Source organism: Clinocottus analis, unplaced genomic scaffold, assembly GCF_023055335.1.
Source record: "Clinocottus analis isolate CAN_PGR_092001 unplaced genomic scaffold, fCliAna1.0.p SCAF_17, whole genome shotgun sequence".
Lineage (NCBI taxonomy): Eukaryota > Metazoa > Chordata > Actinopteri > Perciformes > Cottidae > Clinocottus > Clinocottus analis.
The window spans coordinates 10,372,422-10,389,810 of NW_027175898.1; the positions used below are offsets into that span (position 1 = coordinate 10,372,422).

At 41.2% G+C, this 17,389-nt stretch overlaps 1 protein-coding gene across 3 annotated transcripts in view; it reads right to left on the reverse strand.

Annotated features, from left to right (window-relative positions):
* The window catches only part of pacrg (PARK2 co-regulated), a 119,383-nt gene extending 117,177 nt beyond the window's left edge, over positions 1-2,206 (reverse strand). Inside the window, exon 1 of one of the 3 annotated variants that reach the window (XM_068580972.1) lies at positions 1,975-2,204. In XM_068580972.1, the coding sequence (XP_068437073.1) occupies positions 1,975-2,043 (69 nt within the window). In that variant the 5' untranslated portion in view covers positions 2,044-2,204. Of the gene's footprint in view, positions 1-1,974 lie in introns of all 3 variants that reach the window. The other 2 variants (XM_068580973.1, XM_068580970.1) reach the window with 2 other exon arrangements.
* Positions 2,207-17,389: the final 15,183 nt, after the last annotated feature.

The following is a 17,389-nucleotide window of genomic DNA, read 5'->3' on the forward strand; positions in this document are numbered from 1 at the left end:
ATGCCTCTTTGTAAAAGTGAGAATTAAAAGAAAGAAGAAAATGTGCGACATCTCAGACTGTGCTCCTTACATATGATACTGCATAACCCTAAAACCTACAACACAACTCTCCCCCTCACACAAACTGAAGCCAGATAGTCTTTCTGATGGTGAATATGAGTCAACTTGGACAGTAAAAATAGAAACAGTATGATTATAATTAAGACAGGCTTCATTATTAAAAAAGGTCCGATGGCACACACTTTTCGATACATTAATCTGGTTTGTGTGCGGTAAACAATGGAAGTCTGTGTAAATGTGCTGCTGGGAGGCTTGTTTTTATCACTATAGCTGCTTCTTTGGCCTACCACATCTAGCCACAACACAGTGGGAGGCTATGTACATGTTTCAGTGGCCTTTGGCAAACCACATCAGTTAAGGGAAATGGCAGATTCCCACATAATCACATTTTTACCAAGATCATACTAAATCACGGCCACTGCGACAGCTCATTTGTAACTCATCTTAAATATATATGCAACGATACAGTTATAGAAGACCTACCCCAGATACCGTCCAGATTTCTAATCATAATCTATTTTTGGCTGCACAAATTCTAGTTAATCAATAAAGATGGATGTCCTCTGCTATACAAACTTATTACACCTTCCTGTTCCATCTTCATTTGGGGTAAATGAGAGGAGAGGATGATATGACATGTCTTTGGAAATTAGTAAGCTCCTTCAACACAGTTTAACTGGAGGTCCATGATGGGGACTGCAAGAGCACAATGGTTCATAGTAAAACAAAAGGCAGCAGTAGAACTAAGAACATTATATGCAAAATAAGTGGTTTATACAATACACATAAAAGCGTTGGTGGCGAGGGAAACAAATTAACAACTCTAAGCTTGTAAAATTATACTCAAATCACCACTCCAACAACCTCACAATAGTGTTAGTCAATAAACAATTATAATTTTGTAATGTGGTATCTCTGAAATGTTATAAAAAAATAGTTTTCTTATCAAAGTGCTTCTTTGTTTCATAGTGTCTAGCTAGTTAGGCTCATTATTGCTTTGGAATGGGTTCTAAAAGTGTCATTTAGACCATAAAAATATTGAATAAACAAAGTCATCTCCATACTTGTGTAAAACCCACACGAGAATGTCTGACCAAAGAGATACACACACTCTCACGCATGCATGCATGCACGCACACACACACACACACACACACACACACACACACACACACACACACACACACACACACACACACACACACACACACACACACACATGCTGGTTGGAGAAAATATGTTCAGGCTTCCTGGTTTTTCCTTTTTTTGCTGTTACCAAACCTCTCTGGGCTATTTCACGTCAGTGTGTTGAGATGTTGCTCTGCACAAAGAACAAAAATATGATATACGCTGTGCTGAATAACCACAGAGAAATGATAAGAGGAAGAGAGAGGATAATTTAAAGCGGTTCCCTCCATTGTAACTTAATCTAGAAAGTGGTGCCACTGATGGCAGCACGTGGGAGTCCTGACTGAACAACTAACCTGCCAAGCTGCCACAGAAAGCATTCTGGGGAAAAACGTATTCACAGAAAGCATTCTCTCTCTCTCTCTCTCTCTCTCTCTCTCTCTCTCTCTCTCTCTCTCTCTCTCTCTCTCTCTCTCTCTCTCTCTCTCTCTCTCTCCGCACTGTACCTCTTGTCTGAGACGTTTCAAACACTCGAACGCACCGTTCGATAACGCTAGCTTAGCAAGAAAAAAACTCGGCGTTAAGTTTGCAATTAAATTCATTAGCGCAACCTCAAGCTAATTATGCACTTTTGGTTCTTAGTAGCTTCACCAACACAACACTTGCCAGACAGTAAGTATTCTACGTGACCAGCTGTCAGTGCTTTGTTTCTGAATAAAACAGTGCGACTTAATGCTACAAACAGAGACTTTAGGTGAACGACGTGAACAACGTGACTCCACTTACCACGGAGTTCTTCATCGTGGCCTTCACGGTGAAGGCTAGCGCCTGGTGCTCCGTCTTGTTCCTCATCATATCCGCTGGTCTTGTGTGTTGTTAAAGCGATGAGGCGAATCCGACCCGACAAGAGCAATGTTGCGGCAATTAAATTGCCGACTAGTAAATTATACCGTTTGGCTCTCGAAACGTGACGCCCGATAAGTTTTTTTTGTTTGGTTGCTAGGCAACTTCGGAGCCGCTTGGGTCCGGTGTGTTTCCTTGTTACCATAGAAATTCCAGGGCACCGTTGAAAGAGAGGAAGTATAAAATAAGCTTTAAATTATAGGAGATTGTATTTCGTTTGCTCTATTTATTAAAAAAAGTAGTCATATACTATCATTATAAATAACTTTTATTTCATGACTTTTATTATTTCATTCGTGCATTTTATTTTATTTTCCACAGGGGGACTACGTGCTCCTGAATATGTATTATTTATTGAATCAATAAACCTAGCACCACTTTTACTGTATTGCATCTTCTTTATTATTTAATCGTCTTGACTTTATTTCTGCTCTGCTATTTCATTGTATATATTGAGTATTTCCCATACTTAATATGTGTATCTTTACTATGTAACTCCACAAACAAATGTCCCCCTGGGGATGAATAAAGTATATCTATCAATCTATCTATCTATCTATTTATTTCAACCTAATTTGGCCACCTAATATTCTAAGAGAAGTGCATACTTACAGTTTCTTTGTTTGAAAAGATGTGCTGATATAATAAAGGTCTAACAATAGCACACCAAAAGATTTATACTGCGCTTTACTCTTTTGGTCAATAGGTCAGACTTGTCCTCTCATTACGTCACGCTATTTTAACTAATGGGCTAAAAACTGTGAAAAGATGACCAATAACCTCATACAGGGTGACCGGTCTTTTGTCTCGGTCTATTCCAGGGTCACCAAACTTTCATTTTAGACATAGGGATCGATCCCAGCCCCAGCTCATCATTGTACTTGTGCAGCGGATTCTCATCCAGAAGTAAATACTTAATGATGCTCTTTGTCTGGCAGGTGGACCAAGGCCTCGACTCTCAATAAGCTGGTTAGAGAGCAGCCCAAGCTCTGAATCATTCCAATTTAGGGATGAGGCACTTTTAATCTTCCAATATCGTTTTTGTCTCTGGAGACTTTCTTGGGTGGACTGGTGCAACTGTTATTAATCTTCAGTGCACAGGCAATTTCTCTAAAAGCCCCTATTTGTTTTTTATGGCTCCATTGAGAAAGGAGGGTATAGCGGCAGGGAGGGAGACTGTAAACAAGGTATGCAGGGAGGGGAAGTAATGTCCCTGTCAGCATTCAATGTTGGTCTCCCTCTCTTTCTCTCTCCCTCTCTTTGCTTCCCCCTTAGAGGATTAAAAAGAGGGAGAGAGGAGTTTTCAGGAAGCAAACGGAGCAAACTGGAGCGTCAGCATGAATTCAGCTGAACTGAGAAATTATTGTTCAAACAGCACTGCGCCATCTCACTCCTGTGAGGTGAGGAGGCGAGCTGGCATTTTTTGAACTGTAGAAACAGAAATCGCCAGAAATGACGCATGAACTACAAAATGTCTAGTTTGATTTTGCCATTATGTTGTTATGTGTGTTCATGTACATGTGTGTGTGTATATCTGTAGCTCCATCAGGCGTCCAGTGGCGGTCACCACGCAGTTCAAATTAATATCTCAGCGGCTCACAGCCTCTTGAAGGACACACACGTAGTGTCAAAGTTGACTTGCACAGTGAAGAATCATTTCGCATTTTCAGATGCTAATGATGTATTGTATAACCAGGTGGGTTCGGCAGGTAGAGAAAAAATGAGGGCGAAAAATATGAGTAACAGCATCAAAGAGGGAATGCGATAACCTACACCATGTTTTGATGAATGTGATCTTTTTCTGCGTCTATGCCTTCATCAACATGGTGTCTGTCCCTGGTCTGATCTCCAGCTCATTTGTTGGGCCACCTTCAGGCTTGGCAACCATTGTCCACTGCGAGAGAAAACAGCAATTACGATATCATTAGAGGAGAAACCCGCACCTACTGTACAAAGCAGAGGACCCAGAGGGAACCAGAGAGAGAAGAAGCTCAGCAGGAAAGGATAGCAGAAACTTTGCTGCAAAGTCCTCCAATTACCATGAAACAAGACAAACAGCCATTAGACTCGACCATTAGGCTGTAGGGAGTGGGCCAGGGGCTTGTTGGGTTTTAACAATTTGTCAGGTTTGAAAGTCACACAAAAGTATTGTGACTTTGATATAATGCCATCCAATGCAAAAGTGAATCAGAATGGTTGTATGTGTGGTCGCCGACACACCTTTAGGACTTTTAAACCAGAAAAGAAAAATATATTCTTAGATATATTTTATGTCCTATGAGAACACTATATAGAAGATATATTAAAGCCTAAGAAATCCATAAAAACACTTTAAAAGCCCTTTTGAGCCTTATGCATGATCTAGTCGTCCCAAAAGGAATATTATTGCAATATTGTCGTGATAGTTATGAGGGGTCTCAATACATGTCGCAAGTGTTACAGCTTACGCTGCTGCTTGAACGTAGCATAACCATGGCGAAGATCAATTGGCACCAGAAACTGAACTACGTTCTTTTACACAGTCATGTAATTTGATCTGAGATTTTACAGATTTATTAGCCGCCCCCACACACCCTTGGTACATCTCCACAGGTGTTTTCACTTTTGCCTAATTAGCGCTCTTCTCTGGACTGTGTGGGTGTGTACAGACTCTGTTTGACATCCCCTTGACTCTGCTGTTAGTTTTTCTGCACCTGTTACACCTCGAACAAATCACATCTTCCTTATTTCTATTAGTTTAAGGACGTCGGTGACCAACTTCAATCTTAGCATGGATCTAATGAGTAAAGACATTTTTGAGTGAACTAAAGCTCTGCTGATTCTTGTCAAGTGTTATTGTATTTGTTATTGTTATTTGCATTTTGTGTCATTTTGTGTATTATTTTGTATTGTTGTGCTTTTTATTATGTATTTTGTATCCTTAATGGTATTCACAAAAAAGGGCATTTTTCTTTAGATAGGAGGTTTTGCTCTTCACCCACCGATATACATGTTACAAGATATTCTATTTTTGTTTCTCTAATCATTGCCTGATCTTTATTTAATGCTGAAGAGTTACACATCTTACCTCAGGTTTCTAAAAACTATCTGACAAGGGTGCACTATTGATGAATTGTGTGTGAAACATTAATTGAAAGGTCCACTAGGAAATCAATAAGTAGTGTAGCTCAATACAGTACAATTTTTACATCAGAAATCATGGATTTGCCTTCTTCTATGTTAGTGCAAGTGCAGACATTTTCTTCAGTTTGCCCGCTGAACACTTACATAAATTGTTGGCTGCACGGTGTCTCAGTCGTTACCATATGGCCTCAAAACTGTAATGTGATACTGAGTGTCTCTGTATGGAGTTTGCACGTTCCATGACAATGAACTGGAAAATTAAAAATGTTTGAAAAACAAATCAATAATACGCTCCCCTTATCAATATAACCTTCCTAATCACTTAAAGGTTCTCTGTGCAATGCAAAGACATTTTTTGATTAGGTGAAAAAAGAAAATCACGAAATATGAGAGTTTAAATGAATAGTTTCAAAACATTAAAAAAGACTTTGCTGCAAAAAATTGTTGCATTAAATGTATTTTTTTGGGTGGTAGGGATACACTAAATACATATGAGAAAGTTTGAAAGTACATAAAGCATGTTTCTTCAAAATGAGATATCCACAGGGTACCTACACTCGACATGAATTGTCTTCAAGCAGAACTACTGTCACGGCTCCAGGGTGGAGGGAGTACTGCTTTAGGAGAGTGTGAGAGAAGCAGACTGGATTCTTCTTTTTGCAACTATAAATGTGGAAGCGTGCTGTGTTCACATCTTGGGTGACAGAATCATCAAAAGTTGTTGATACCGCACATGAGAGCTACAACAAACAACACAACATAAAACAGAGTCAAACAAGCTTGTAATACAATAAATACAGCAACAAAATCCCTCAATGGGGAAATAGAACTGAGATGGATTTGGGGGAAATGCCCCTTCTGTGAGAAGCTTTTATTAAATCATCACATCTTGTCATAATACTACAAATATCAGATATACCCCAAACACCAGGAGAGCCAACAGGAGTTCAAGCCCCAACGTAGACCAAGTAGTGTGGACTGGTAGTTGGAGAGGTGCCCTCGAGCAAGGCACTCGACCCCCAAACTGCTCTCTGGTTGCTGTCTACTAGCTATCCACTGCATACAAAACTAGGATGGGTTAAAAGCGGAGTCTAAATTCCACTGTGTGCTGCGTACATGTATGACAAAAAAAGGTGGTTCACATTTACAAACGAGCAATATTAACTTTTTTTTTTTTCCTTCCAAACAAATAGCAGTTTGGGTATCTAGACTGTAGTCTTCTTTCTTCTGAGCCCTGATAATCCAAAGGCATAGATTTCTTCAAACGGCAGGGCAGTTGGCGGGAATACTTGATATGGGCACAGAGTTGCAAGGCCGTACTCACAAAGCCACAGCCTATTGATCTTCATGCATTATAGAAGCAGCGTTGAGGCCAGCTGATATTAGAAGGCATAGCTTGCTCTTCCTTCGGAATATACACTCTAACATGCCCACTGGACCGGAGCAGCAATAATCAGACACGAGTCTTGATGATAAACATACGGATAATACATCTATTATATCGCTGCACTCTAATTGATTCATGTTTACATAATTACGTTTGTTACAGACACTTTTATTTGTCCCCTCTAAGTTCATGGGTAGTGTAATCTCTTTGAAACTGTCAAAAAGCTGGCACACTTCAATCTTAAATAGATTACAGGCCATTGTGTCGCTGTGGGCTGTCAGGCTTTTTCAGCCAGAATCATCAAAGTAAATCCATTGAACGCTGCATGCCTCACAGTATGACCTCACTGGTGGTGCTTTCAGCGGCTTGGCAACACCACCTAACCCTCCAGAGAATTGAGCTTTCCCATAAACCGCGGGTCAATGTCACATGAACCTGAATGTGTGAACAGTGACACCAGTGATCCCACTGGGGCGCACAAAAGCTGGCCTCTCCTGCACACAACTCCACTGTGGACATGGTGTTAGGGAGAGTGAAGAGAGACAGAAGGTGAGAGGGATGGCATAGTGGTGTTTTAAAATGTGTATACCTGCGCTGAACAGTTCTATGGCAAAGCTCAGTTTTGGCTGTGGAAAACACCAACTTCGGCGGTTGCTTTACCGAAATTGACGAGAATTGGACCAAGTAGGTTTGGATCGTTTTTTCCCTTGATGAAAGAAATCATCATTTAAAAAAGGCGTTTTATATTTACTTTAAAGTTATCTTTGTCGAATATTAAAATGTGTTTGATGATCTGAATCCTTTAAGTGTGACAAATATGCAACAAAATAGAAACCAGGAAGGGGGTAAATACTTTTTCACAGCACTGTATACATTACAAACTCTCTCCAACTCCCGTGGTGGCTGCACAAGCATAAAACTATCATTTCAATGGATAACATTATTTCCAGAGCTAATTTGAAAAAGGTTCCTAACATAATTATGAGCATGAATAAATAAATGAATTTGGGTGTGAGAATCAGATTTAGAACCATGGTGACAAACAGAAAGATGTCATTCCCTTTACTATGTGAATCGTCTTTATCAGACCAGGACTTAAATGCACCATTTTGTGTTTACCCAACTGCCATGAAAGTAAAAGAAGAAAGAGATGGAGAAGAAGAGATTTTAATGTTGACAGAAAACTTTTTGATAAGAATCTAAAACCTCTGGCGGGTAGAAAACAAACTTGCACCAATAAATTACATTTTCAAATTTACCCACATTAGTCTCAGTAATGTAATGTGCATGAATGTGTGAATCTCGAACGTACATATGTTTTTCTTTTTTTTTTTCATCAAACTATTCAGACGCTTTCCCTTCTTCTTTGCAAACACAAACATCCCCGCGGCAACAAACTCTGTTTGGCAGGGCAAATGCAATTTGCTCTCATTTCAGAAAAAAAGCAGCATGCCTCTCATTCACCTGACTGATGTTCCTCTGCTCAGTGTATACAACAATCAAATCGAGAGAGACAGGCATTTATAAAGCCGATATATTTCAAAGAAGATACCCTTAAGTAAAGATGATACCGGGCATCCGTGCACATATTGGCAGATTGAGGAAGGAAAGGGGGGGGGGGGAACAACACAAGTTTTCTTTCCCCGGGAACAGAAAAGTCATCTCTGCTCACATCACATCTGCCTCTCTTTTCCTCGAGCAGGAGTCGGCCTCTCCGGTGTTCCGACATCTTGGCTCCCTTAATTGCAACGTTTGCCGGCCGTATTGGTATTCGCGTTAGGCCCTGAGAACAGATGGTGTTTAACTTTAAATATTATTTACACTTCCCAGCATTCTAAGATCTTGGGTGGGGGTTATGAGGCCGAGTAGACGTGCAGGTGAAATTACAACAAATTTCATAACAGCGTCAAAGAAGATTGACTTGCCATTTGGTCATGGTTGGTTTGTGTGTGTGTGTGTGTGTGTGTGTGTGTGTGTGTGTGTGTGTGTGTGTGTGTGTGTGTGTGTACAATCTATGTTGTAAAGAATGAAACAATTATATATTAAATAGAGTTATAAAATACTGTTACAAATACACAAATATAGAAGAAATATGCTACATACTGTGTTTGAACCCTTTGATGTTGTGTCATTTCAAAATGTGTCACTTTGAAATGCTGTAGTAAATTAATTCATTGTATTATAATTTTTCTTCTGGAAGATATCTCCTTTCGTCTATAAAAGACACGTCGAATATTTTTACTGACCCTTTGTGAGAAGCACAACTACTTTATCGCTAGAGTGAGTTTGACAGCATTACATTTAAAAAAATGTCTTATTCAAGAATGAAAAATTACTCCAGAAAGCCACAGTGCAAAAGCATGCCCTGCATGGCCTCGCAATGTGCTTCGAAATGCCTTTGAAATATATATGACAACCGATCTGAGACAGACTGCAAATGCACTTAACTGGCGAGGTGTCGGCGAGATGGGATGACGTGGAATGACTGGAAGTCACCGCGGAGGAGAGGAGGAGCTGAGACCAGGGAGAATAAAAGCAAGCTGTTACTTTCCCGTAGTGTCGGGCAGAGTGGCTGCTTTTGATGACAGACACCAGTGTGTGTGTGTGTGTGTGTGTGTGTGTGTGTGTGTGTGTGTGTGTGTGTGTGTGTGTGTGTGTGTGTGTTCATGAGTGAGTGAGTAACTGTGTTTCTCTGTTTGAGTGTCTTTGTGTTTCAGGATCTGGTATTGTAAGAGAGGAAGAGAGCTACTGTTTGTGTATTTTTTGGTTTTTATGTGTCTGTTCCTGTTTGTGTGGGTGTTGGTGTGCCAGAGAAAGAAACGGTGGGGGGGGGGGGGAATAGTACGCCAGTATGAGGGGAAGAGGGCGATGTTTTCAAGCATGCACTGACATGTCACATCGTATTTGTCACATTGGAAGGGAGAGCAGCCGTAGTCTCTGGTGCCCTGACCCTGGAGCCGGGCGCTGCTGTCTTGCCACACAACCGCCACCATCTTCGGGAGTCTGGGGCTGCAGATCTCTGACCCCCCCAGTAAGCCTACCACTGGAGAGCCTAGCAGCTGTCTTCTGCTCATCCCACATATAATGAACTCTTGCCTACACGACATGGAGGCATGGTATTGTATGTGTGGGCACGTCTATATGTGTGTGCACCGTGCATGAAAAGGGCAAAATATCACCTCCCCGCATGAAAATTAGCAATCATGTTCAGCTGATTGCTTAGTGAGTACAATGCGGTTCAGCACCAACACGACACAAAACCCAGTGAAATGCTGCAGGTCTGGAACTACAGGAGGTTATTAATCTATGAAGAGAGGTGATTGCAGGTGAATCATCTGCTCTCTCTGCTCAGTACTTAACAGGTGCAAGAGTTACAGCTTCAGTTACCCTGGAGACAGTGATTTGAAAGGGCAGACAAATCGGCTCCAGGATTGGTTGCTTTACTGTAAAGTGCATGCTGCCACTTTAGAAAATGACATTTTGTGATAGAGTTCACACTCTGTAAGGAAATAAAAAAGCGAATACCTCTTTGTGTTTGTTTCACATTTACTTTGTGAAGATAACTGCACATACATGCATTTGTTGAAGACCTTTCCACAATAGCTGTTTTAGCAGAGCGAAAACTCACACATGATAGAAAAGTGCTCTGTGAGAAATGTAAAAAAGGTCTATACTGTACATATGTTTCTCTACGTTTTCCTTCATCCAGAAACACATATTATGCTCTGTACGCGCTGGTAGAGGAAAAACAGGCGTGTGTTTCACTACCCACTCACAGATTTACATGCCATTTACATTTTAGACATTTGTCTAATGTGCTTATTTACAGCAATTACAATTTGTAAAGTGGAAACGGGTTCAGAGTGCTGCAATAGAGTGCTTCAACAGGAAGGATGGCTATTATTGAACTGCGGTGGGAAACAAAGCTGTGTCTTCTCAGGGCTTCTCAGCCACTAAAGTGCACCCTGCTAACCCAACAAGTCCCTGTTTCACCATAAAATTAACTACACCAGTGGGAAGTTGAGAGGGAAAAGAGAACGGGCAATTGCAAAATTGTCTGCATCGTATAGTGTGAATAATGTTTGATTATGTCATTGCAGTGTGTTTAAAATGAATCAACGTCTTAAGGTACTTACGATAGTCTCAATTTAATTTGGAATAGAAACAACTATCTTTTTGTGCAGCACAAACACGCGTGCACTAAATAAATACACCACTAAAAAAAGAACAGTTTGTTTTCTGGCTCCTGCTCTGGGTTCAGGCGAGTGAGCAGACGGGGCATTGTGGTGTTTTGCTGGCCTCACCTCTGGGCTCCAACACCAGTCAAAGCAATTACACAAATAAGCCTCTGCAGCTCATTCCTGTGTGAGACGAACAGACGTGTCAGATACCTTCACAATTCTAATTGAGAGGCAGAAATCTTTTTGCACTGGCGCTCCCACTCGAGGGTCTGCTCACAGAGTGGTGTCTGCTTGCTGCTGCTTGTGTGGTCCTTCATATCAATTATGAACATCAGTTCTGAAATTAGAGGCCGAAGACAGAGCTAAACACGCTATTGTCTATTGGACTTACATATCCTAATGAATGCTAATCTGATGAATGTTAAAATGACTAAACTCACTACATCATTTTTAGAAGGTGATAATATCTGGGTGTTTTCACAGACTGGTCTCAAAGTGACAGAAATCAGCTCATGCAGGTTTAAAGCATAAAGGAGACAATGGATTGTACTTTAAAAATTTCATTTAGAAATTGTGTTTCACTTCCTAATTAGATAAAATATGTAAATTATTATTAGTTCTTTGGAATGTACACAGAGACAAGTAATTGACATGATTGCTGGATTTAAAGGCAAGTATATTGACATACTGTTCTTTGTCCTTCCAAAAATGCCATCAGTGAGCTGCAACGAGAAGCCCCTGTAGGATGATTGAGTTGTAATAGTAGCCACAACTCTTAATGTGTCCCACTGTTTAGGACTTGACTGAATAATTTATGCATGAGTAAACTGATCAGCTGCAAAGCTTTTAGAATCAAGTTCTATTTCCATTTCTGCAACAACATCCTGCAGGGGTCATGACCTTTGCCTTGTTGTACAATACCAGGCAGAAAGACTGAACTGTGGTTGAAAAACAGAGTAGAAGAAATGACAAAAAAAAAAGAGACAGATTCAGGGAGGAAAGGGGAGTTTGAAACAAAAGAGAGAGTGACGAAGCAGTGGGAGGTGAATGCTGTTTGTCAGCACAAGGAGAGCAAAGTGTCAGATTTTGTGCCGCATCAGTGATTGATGGCTGCCATTATCCCACCCAATGGGTGTAAGCAGGCGATATTAGCACACTGTTTCCACACCCAGATGAAACAAGCAGAGTTTCACACAGTGGGGATACCCAGAGCCACATGGAAAATGGAGTGTGAAAGCATGCGAGGCATAACGATTGGTGGAGAGAGATATAAAAAGGGGTAGAACGAGAGAAGAAAAGGTGCAGGTGTCGCCATGCACCAAAGACAAAATCACAAGTGTCAGAAGCGGAGACAAAGAAGGAAGCAAGAGCAAAGGAACGGAGTGTCCCTGTTGTTACAGACGATCCCGTAGTGCTTTAAATACAATGGTCTGTCTTAACATCGACCACCTCATGGTGTGATCTGACATCCATTGAACAAAGTGGCTGAGGCAGATTTGGTGGTTCAGGGCACTGCAGTGGGATGCCAACAATGAGGGTGGCAATTATAGAGCACGCACACCTCGCTTGTTCATTCCACACAGATGGAAACTACGTGTAATTGTTTCAGCACTATGTGTGTATCAGAGAGACACAGAGAGAGACACAGAGAGAGAGAGAGAGAGAGAGAGAGAGAGAGAGAGGATGGTTCAGAGGTCATACAAAAACAAAAATTAAGTTTAATTTAATTAAATTAAGTAATTATCGACTCTTAATGATAATAATCATAACTATATTTTCATTAGTGTTTAATCATCTGAAACTAAGAATCATGTTTTAGTTAGCTTATAATGATCTCGTGAGCAGGTCCTCTTCAGGGGGACCTCCATGTTGCACCGCCAGGAGCCCAGAATTGACCAACTAAACATTGGCTCTTGAGGGGGCCCGATACCTAAATGTACACACTTATTCTTGAAAATATAACACTGTGTAAAGGATTGATACTCCTTGGAACGAGATGGTCAAGAACTACACATGTGCAACCAGTGAAGAGAGGTCACTTTTTATTGTTCAATGAAATTCTGCAGGCCCACACCGTCTACAATACAAAACACGCAGTGTCATCATACTGCACATTCACATGAACAGGATATATTATTTCATGCCCAGCCAGAGAATCCTGTTAATTCTAACAGTAATTCCACCTGTGTGTTGCTAACGAGCAGAATCTGTGCCATCCATCACGGCAGGAAACTGCATCTCGACCGACAGTGTGTCTTGAAATGACAAAGCAAGCAAATTAGAGAGGCATTAATACACAGGATATGTCCTATGAAGGATATATCCTGTGTATTGATTAGTTCCCTGATGCCATTTTCCAAGGCGAGCACAAGACCCATGAGGTTTTCATCATTTTACGTTTTAATAGAAACCTCCTATGATTTGAACTACATGGAAAAGGTATTATATCAAAATGCAAAATACTATAATAACAGCATTGCTTTTTCATTTGCTTTAGCAGTTTAACGGCCTTAGAGGCTTCATCTTTTGGCAGATGAAAGCATGAGTAGGTGGGAGATTTAATGGCTGTGGTTTTATTACAAGCTAGAGTACAATCTGGGAAGTCATGTTAGAAAGCAGAGAAAAAATAATGACTGAATGACTGAGTTGGCAATGATCAATAACCCTGTCAAATCCCAGCAGAAAGGCTTTACTGTGATGATTGTGTGGTTGGACATTAAAAATCAAGTAAAAAATGCTATTGACCATTCAATAACACATATGACTAAAATGTAATAGGTCATACAGCAATGCTAAGCCTTTAATTGCCTCCATTTGACTTTGCAGTGCAACATCCAAGTGAAACGAAACCCGTTTTCCACATACTCAGAAATGCTATTATTTTTTGGGCCACAAACAGGACAACATGCTGGGGTCTGTATGTCAGGATGTAGCTGCTGAGATGAATCTGCCTCAGTAAGTGATTCACACTACCCTGGGCCTTCAATCAATGTTATTCGTCCTCTGAATATTCTAAGGGCACACGTAAGAGCACTTTGACTTGATTTTCTTTAATCAGGTAAAAGAGAATGACGCACAAATCAAACCATTAACAGAAAATGTCACGGTGAGTCAGAAGTACAGAGGAAGTACATGAGGAAGTCTGTACACTCTAAACAAGCAGCCCATGTGCATTATTCCCTTGAAATGCTGCACTTTCTTTGTCAATCTTGTCCTCACTTCAGAGCAGCGCAAATAAGGTTGAAATAGCAGTGGAATTCAAACAGATGAGTCTTAGCAATTTCAGAGCGAGCCAACACATAGTTCAGCCTACATCTAACCCCATCACAGTGCATTCACCAGCTGTGGCTCACCTACTCTGTCTTTCTCCCCCTGTGTTTATCTCGATATAAAACAAGTCAACAAAATGATGGCAGCAAAGCAATCAAAACAAAGACCTCGCCGTGTACATTTGATTGAGAACTGAGGGGAGGTGAGGAGAGGTGATGCTGAGAAAACTGTAATTCTAGACTACTAAGACTTCCTCTCACGGGGGAACGGGGAAATGAACCGAAAGTGGCATGGTGTCAACATGAAGAGAAGATTATTTGTTTTTAGCACTAGAGGAGGCCAGAAGTACGACTCACACCTTAAGAACTGGAAAGATGATGTGGTGGTACCAGGGAAAAGTATTTCTCCTTCAATCTGTTTGTCTCTAATGCAACCACAGAGGCTGCCGTGGATGGGTTTCTGAACGGGCCATCCACAGGCCCAAGCGGTTATGGAGCCCCAAAGCCAGAGCCTCTGTTAAAGTGACTCTTGACATTTTTGTTGGCAAGCTAACGTCGACAAAGACTCAAAATGACTACAAAGAAAAGTAATATCACCAGCAAGAAACAAAAAAATATATATATAAACAAACATAAAGACACACAGACACCACAGGGACACTTAACTACAAAATTATTTCAAAAGAGATGCTAAACGACTTTTCTAAGAGACACATATCAAGAGGGACGCAATAAACAACGACAAAAAAGGGATGCAAAACGACTATGCAGAGATGCTGTTGTTTTGCATGTCTTTGTAGTTGTTTTGCTTTCCAGTCCTGGTGTCTCACTCTTATGTTGAATAGCCCATTGTCTCATCATGTGTCTACTGTACACAGACATAATCTTTGAAGAATATTGTTAAGCAGATCCAGATTCTGGCAGACCCACTGCCTCGGCTGTAACTTCCCAAGGCTCCACCGAAAGTCAACATCAAACATTTGCCCTTGTGTGTCTTCACCCCCTCTCCCGCCGCGCCTTGTCTTGAATTGCATTGACTGCGTTGCACGGCAATGAAAACCAGATCGCAGGATGTGATTGTGCTTTTCCATGAACACAACCGCTGAATTCATTCATTGTACTGAGTGCTGACAATTGGTTTCAAAAAGATCTTTTTTTTTCCCCACTATGTCTGCAAACGATGCTATCGCGCACCTATTCTCAACCATGTCTCATGTAACTTTTAAGCACCTCCCGCAGACATTTCTGTCCTTTTTTTTCCCCCCGTCCAGATTGAACTAAATGAGAATAGATGTCGCGGAGTTTCATTTTTGCGAAACGAGGACAGCGTGCCTCTTCCTCTAAATCAGCGCCTTCAGTTCGGTGAACTCCGTTCCTCGCTGTGACAGTTGAATATGTGTGGGTGACAGTACAAACAAAGGTGAATCGATGCATTTCCCCTAGGAAGAGACAAAGAGAGGTTGAGAGGAAGACAGAGAGTGAGAGAGGGAGGGAGAGATGAAGGTGGCAGCGTGACATAGGGAGTGTGACAGTGTCATGCAGACTGGTTTCATTGTTTCTCCCCAGCGCCCTAGGGAGATCATTAGCTCACAATATGGAGTCTATCAATCCTCACAGAATACCACTCTCCCCTACGGATACATGTCCCGTCTGTCTGCCTCTCTCTCTGTCTATCTGTCTCTTTGTCTACATGCTGCTCATAGACGTACGTTCGGAATCGTGAAAATCTAGTTAGTAGGAAATAGGTTGCACGTTATCGCGCCCTGAGGGGTCTTTCATGGAGAAAAAAAAAAAGACAGTAGCCTAAAGAGTAGCTATTATCCCCTGTGAAAGATCAGTTCCTACACTCTGTGTGAATACAAGGTCAGCAACAGGTCGGCACAAAAGACAAGCTGGCAAATAAGCGACGCTTAAGTAAACATAGAGAGTGGCTAATTAAGGGCAACGATGGGCAGGTGTGCTAATAGGAGAGAGAAGAAAATCTGAAAGCAGCTGCTGCACATGAGGGGCATGGAAGGGTCTGGAACGATACAGTTAGAATAGACCGGCATAGAAAATGGTGAAAAAATACTTTTTGCCCCTTCTTAAGTTTGCATATTTCTATGTGTGGCGTGTGTTTACAATGTGGCAATGTTCACGTACAGTTTTTTTTTTTTCTCATCATTCTTTGCCGAAAGTATAACTGTAACTCATGTCGCCACAGATGTTCTCAGTGCACATTTTAAACTTTAACTTACACTGCAAAGTGGCACTGAAAGTAATTTAGTTGAGTTGGCAGGTGCAGAACTTGCAATACAAATGGGAAGAATATTACAAGCTTTTACAGGTTGTTTGATATCCATGACAGAGGTGTGTGTTGTTGAAGCCAATTTGGGAAATTACTCTGATTTGTCTTCGGAAATAATTGCTGCATGGTTAAAAGTGATTATTACTTCTATGCATTTACTGTACACTGATACACCATACTGGTAAAACCTCAATAAAATACTTGATGCCAATCAATGAAAGGTAGACCTTTCATCTCTCACACTGTTCATATACTGCCGCGATCTCAAAATACAACATCCTGACTTGTAATTTAGTCAAACTTGTAGAAACTATGCAGATATAGGGCTGTGTTTTCCAAAAAGATAATGCACCAGTGACCCTGGTGGCAGAGAGGTGATTGTGTTCCTAATTGGAAAAGGTTGTCACAAACACACACACACACACACACACACACCCTTGCACCAACAGAGACCCTTTGGGAGGTAATCTCTCTTCCTGTTCCGGCTATGCCTGACCAGCCAAGCGGAGCTGCCACCTCATTGTGTCCTTCTGTACGAAGGCTCTGTCGGTCTTCCTGCCGTGGTGAGAGAGAGAGAGAGAGAGAGAGAGAGAGAGAGAGAGAGAGAGAGAGAGAGATATAGAGAAAGAGAGAGATTCAGCCACCTAGACACACATGACACACACATGGCTGCATGGAGTCTGATGCCCTGCAGTACAAACAAAGAGATTTCCGGGAGGCTGCAGCATCTGATTCACAGTCTGCTATCTTCTGTGTGTGAATCTGTGCTCGTGTTGCACCTGAGAGTGGTGGCTTCGTTCAAGATAATGGTTTTACTATGAAAGTGACTAAAATTGCCATTGTTCATCATTAAAGACCATCTGCCCTGGAATAAATCACAAATGACTGAAGAATTCTGAGCAGCAGTGTATTTTCTTCGACGTTGTAAATCAAACGTAAATCTGGAGATTGAAGGAAGCGTGGGTCAAGAGGAAGTGAAGGAGGTTGGAACACCGTTGAGATTCAATGTACTGAACGTTTTATTATGGTTGCAATAGAAAGACTATGTGGC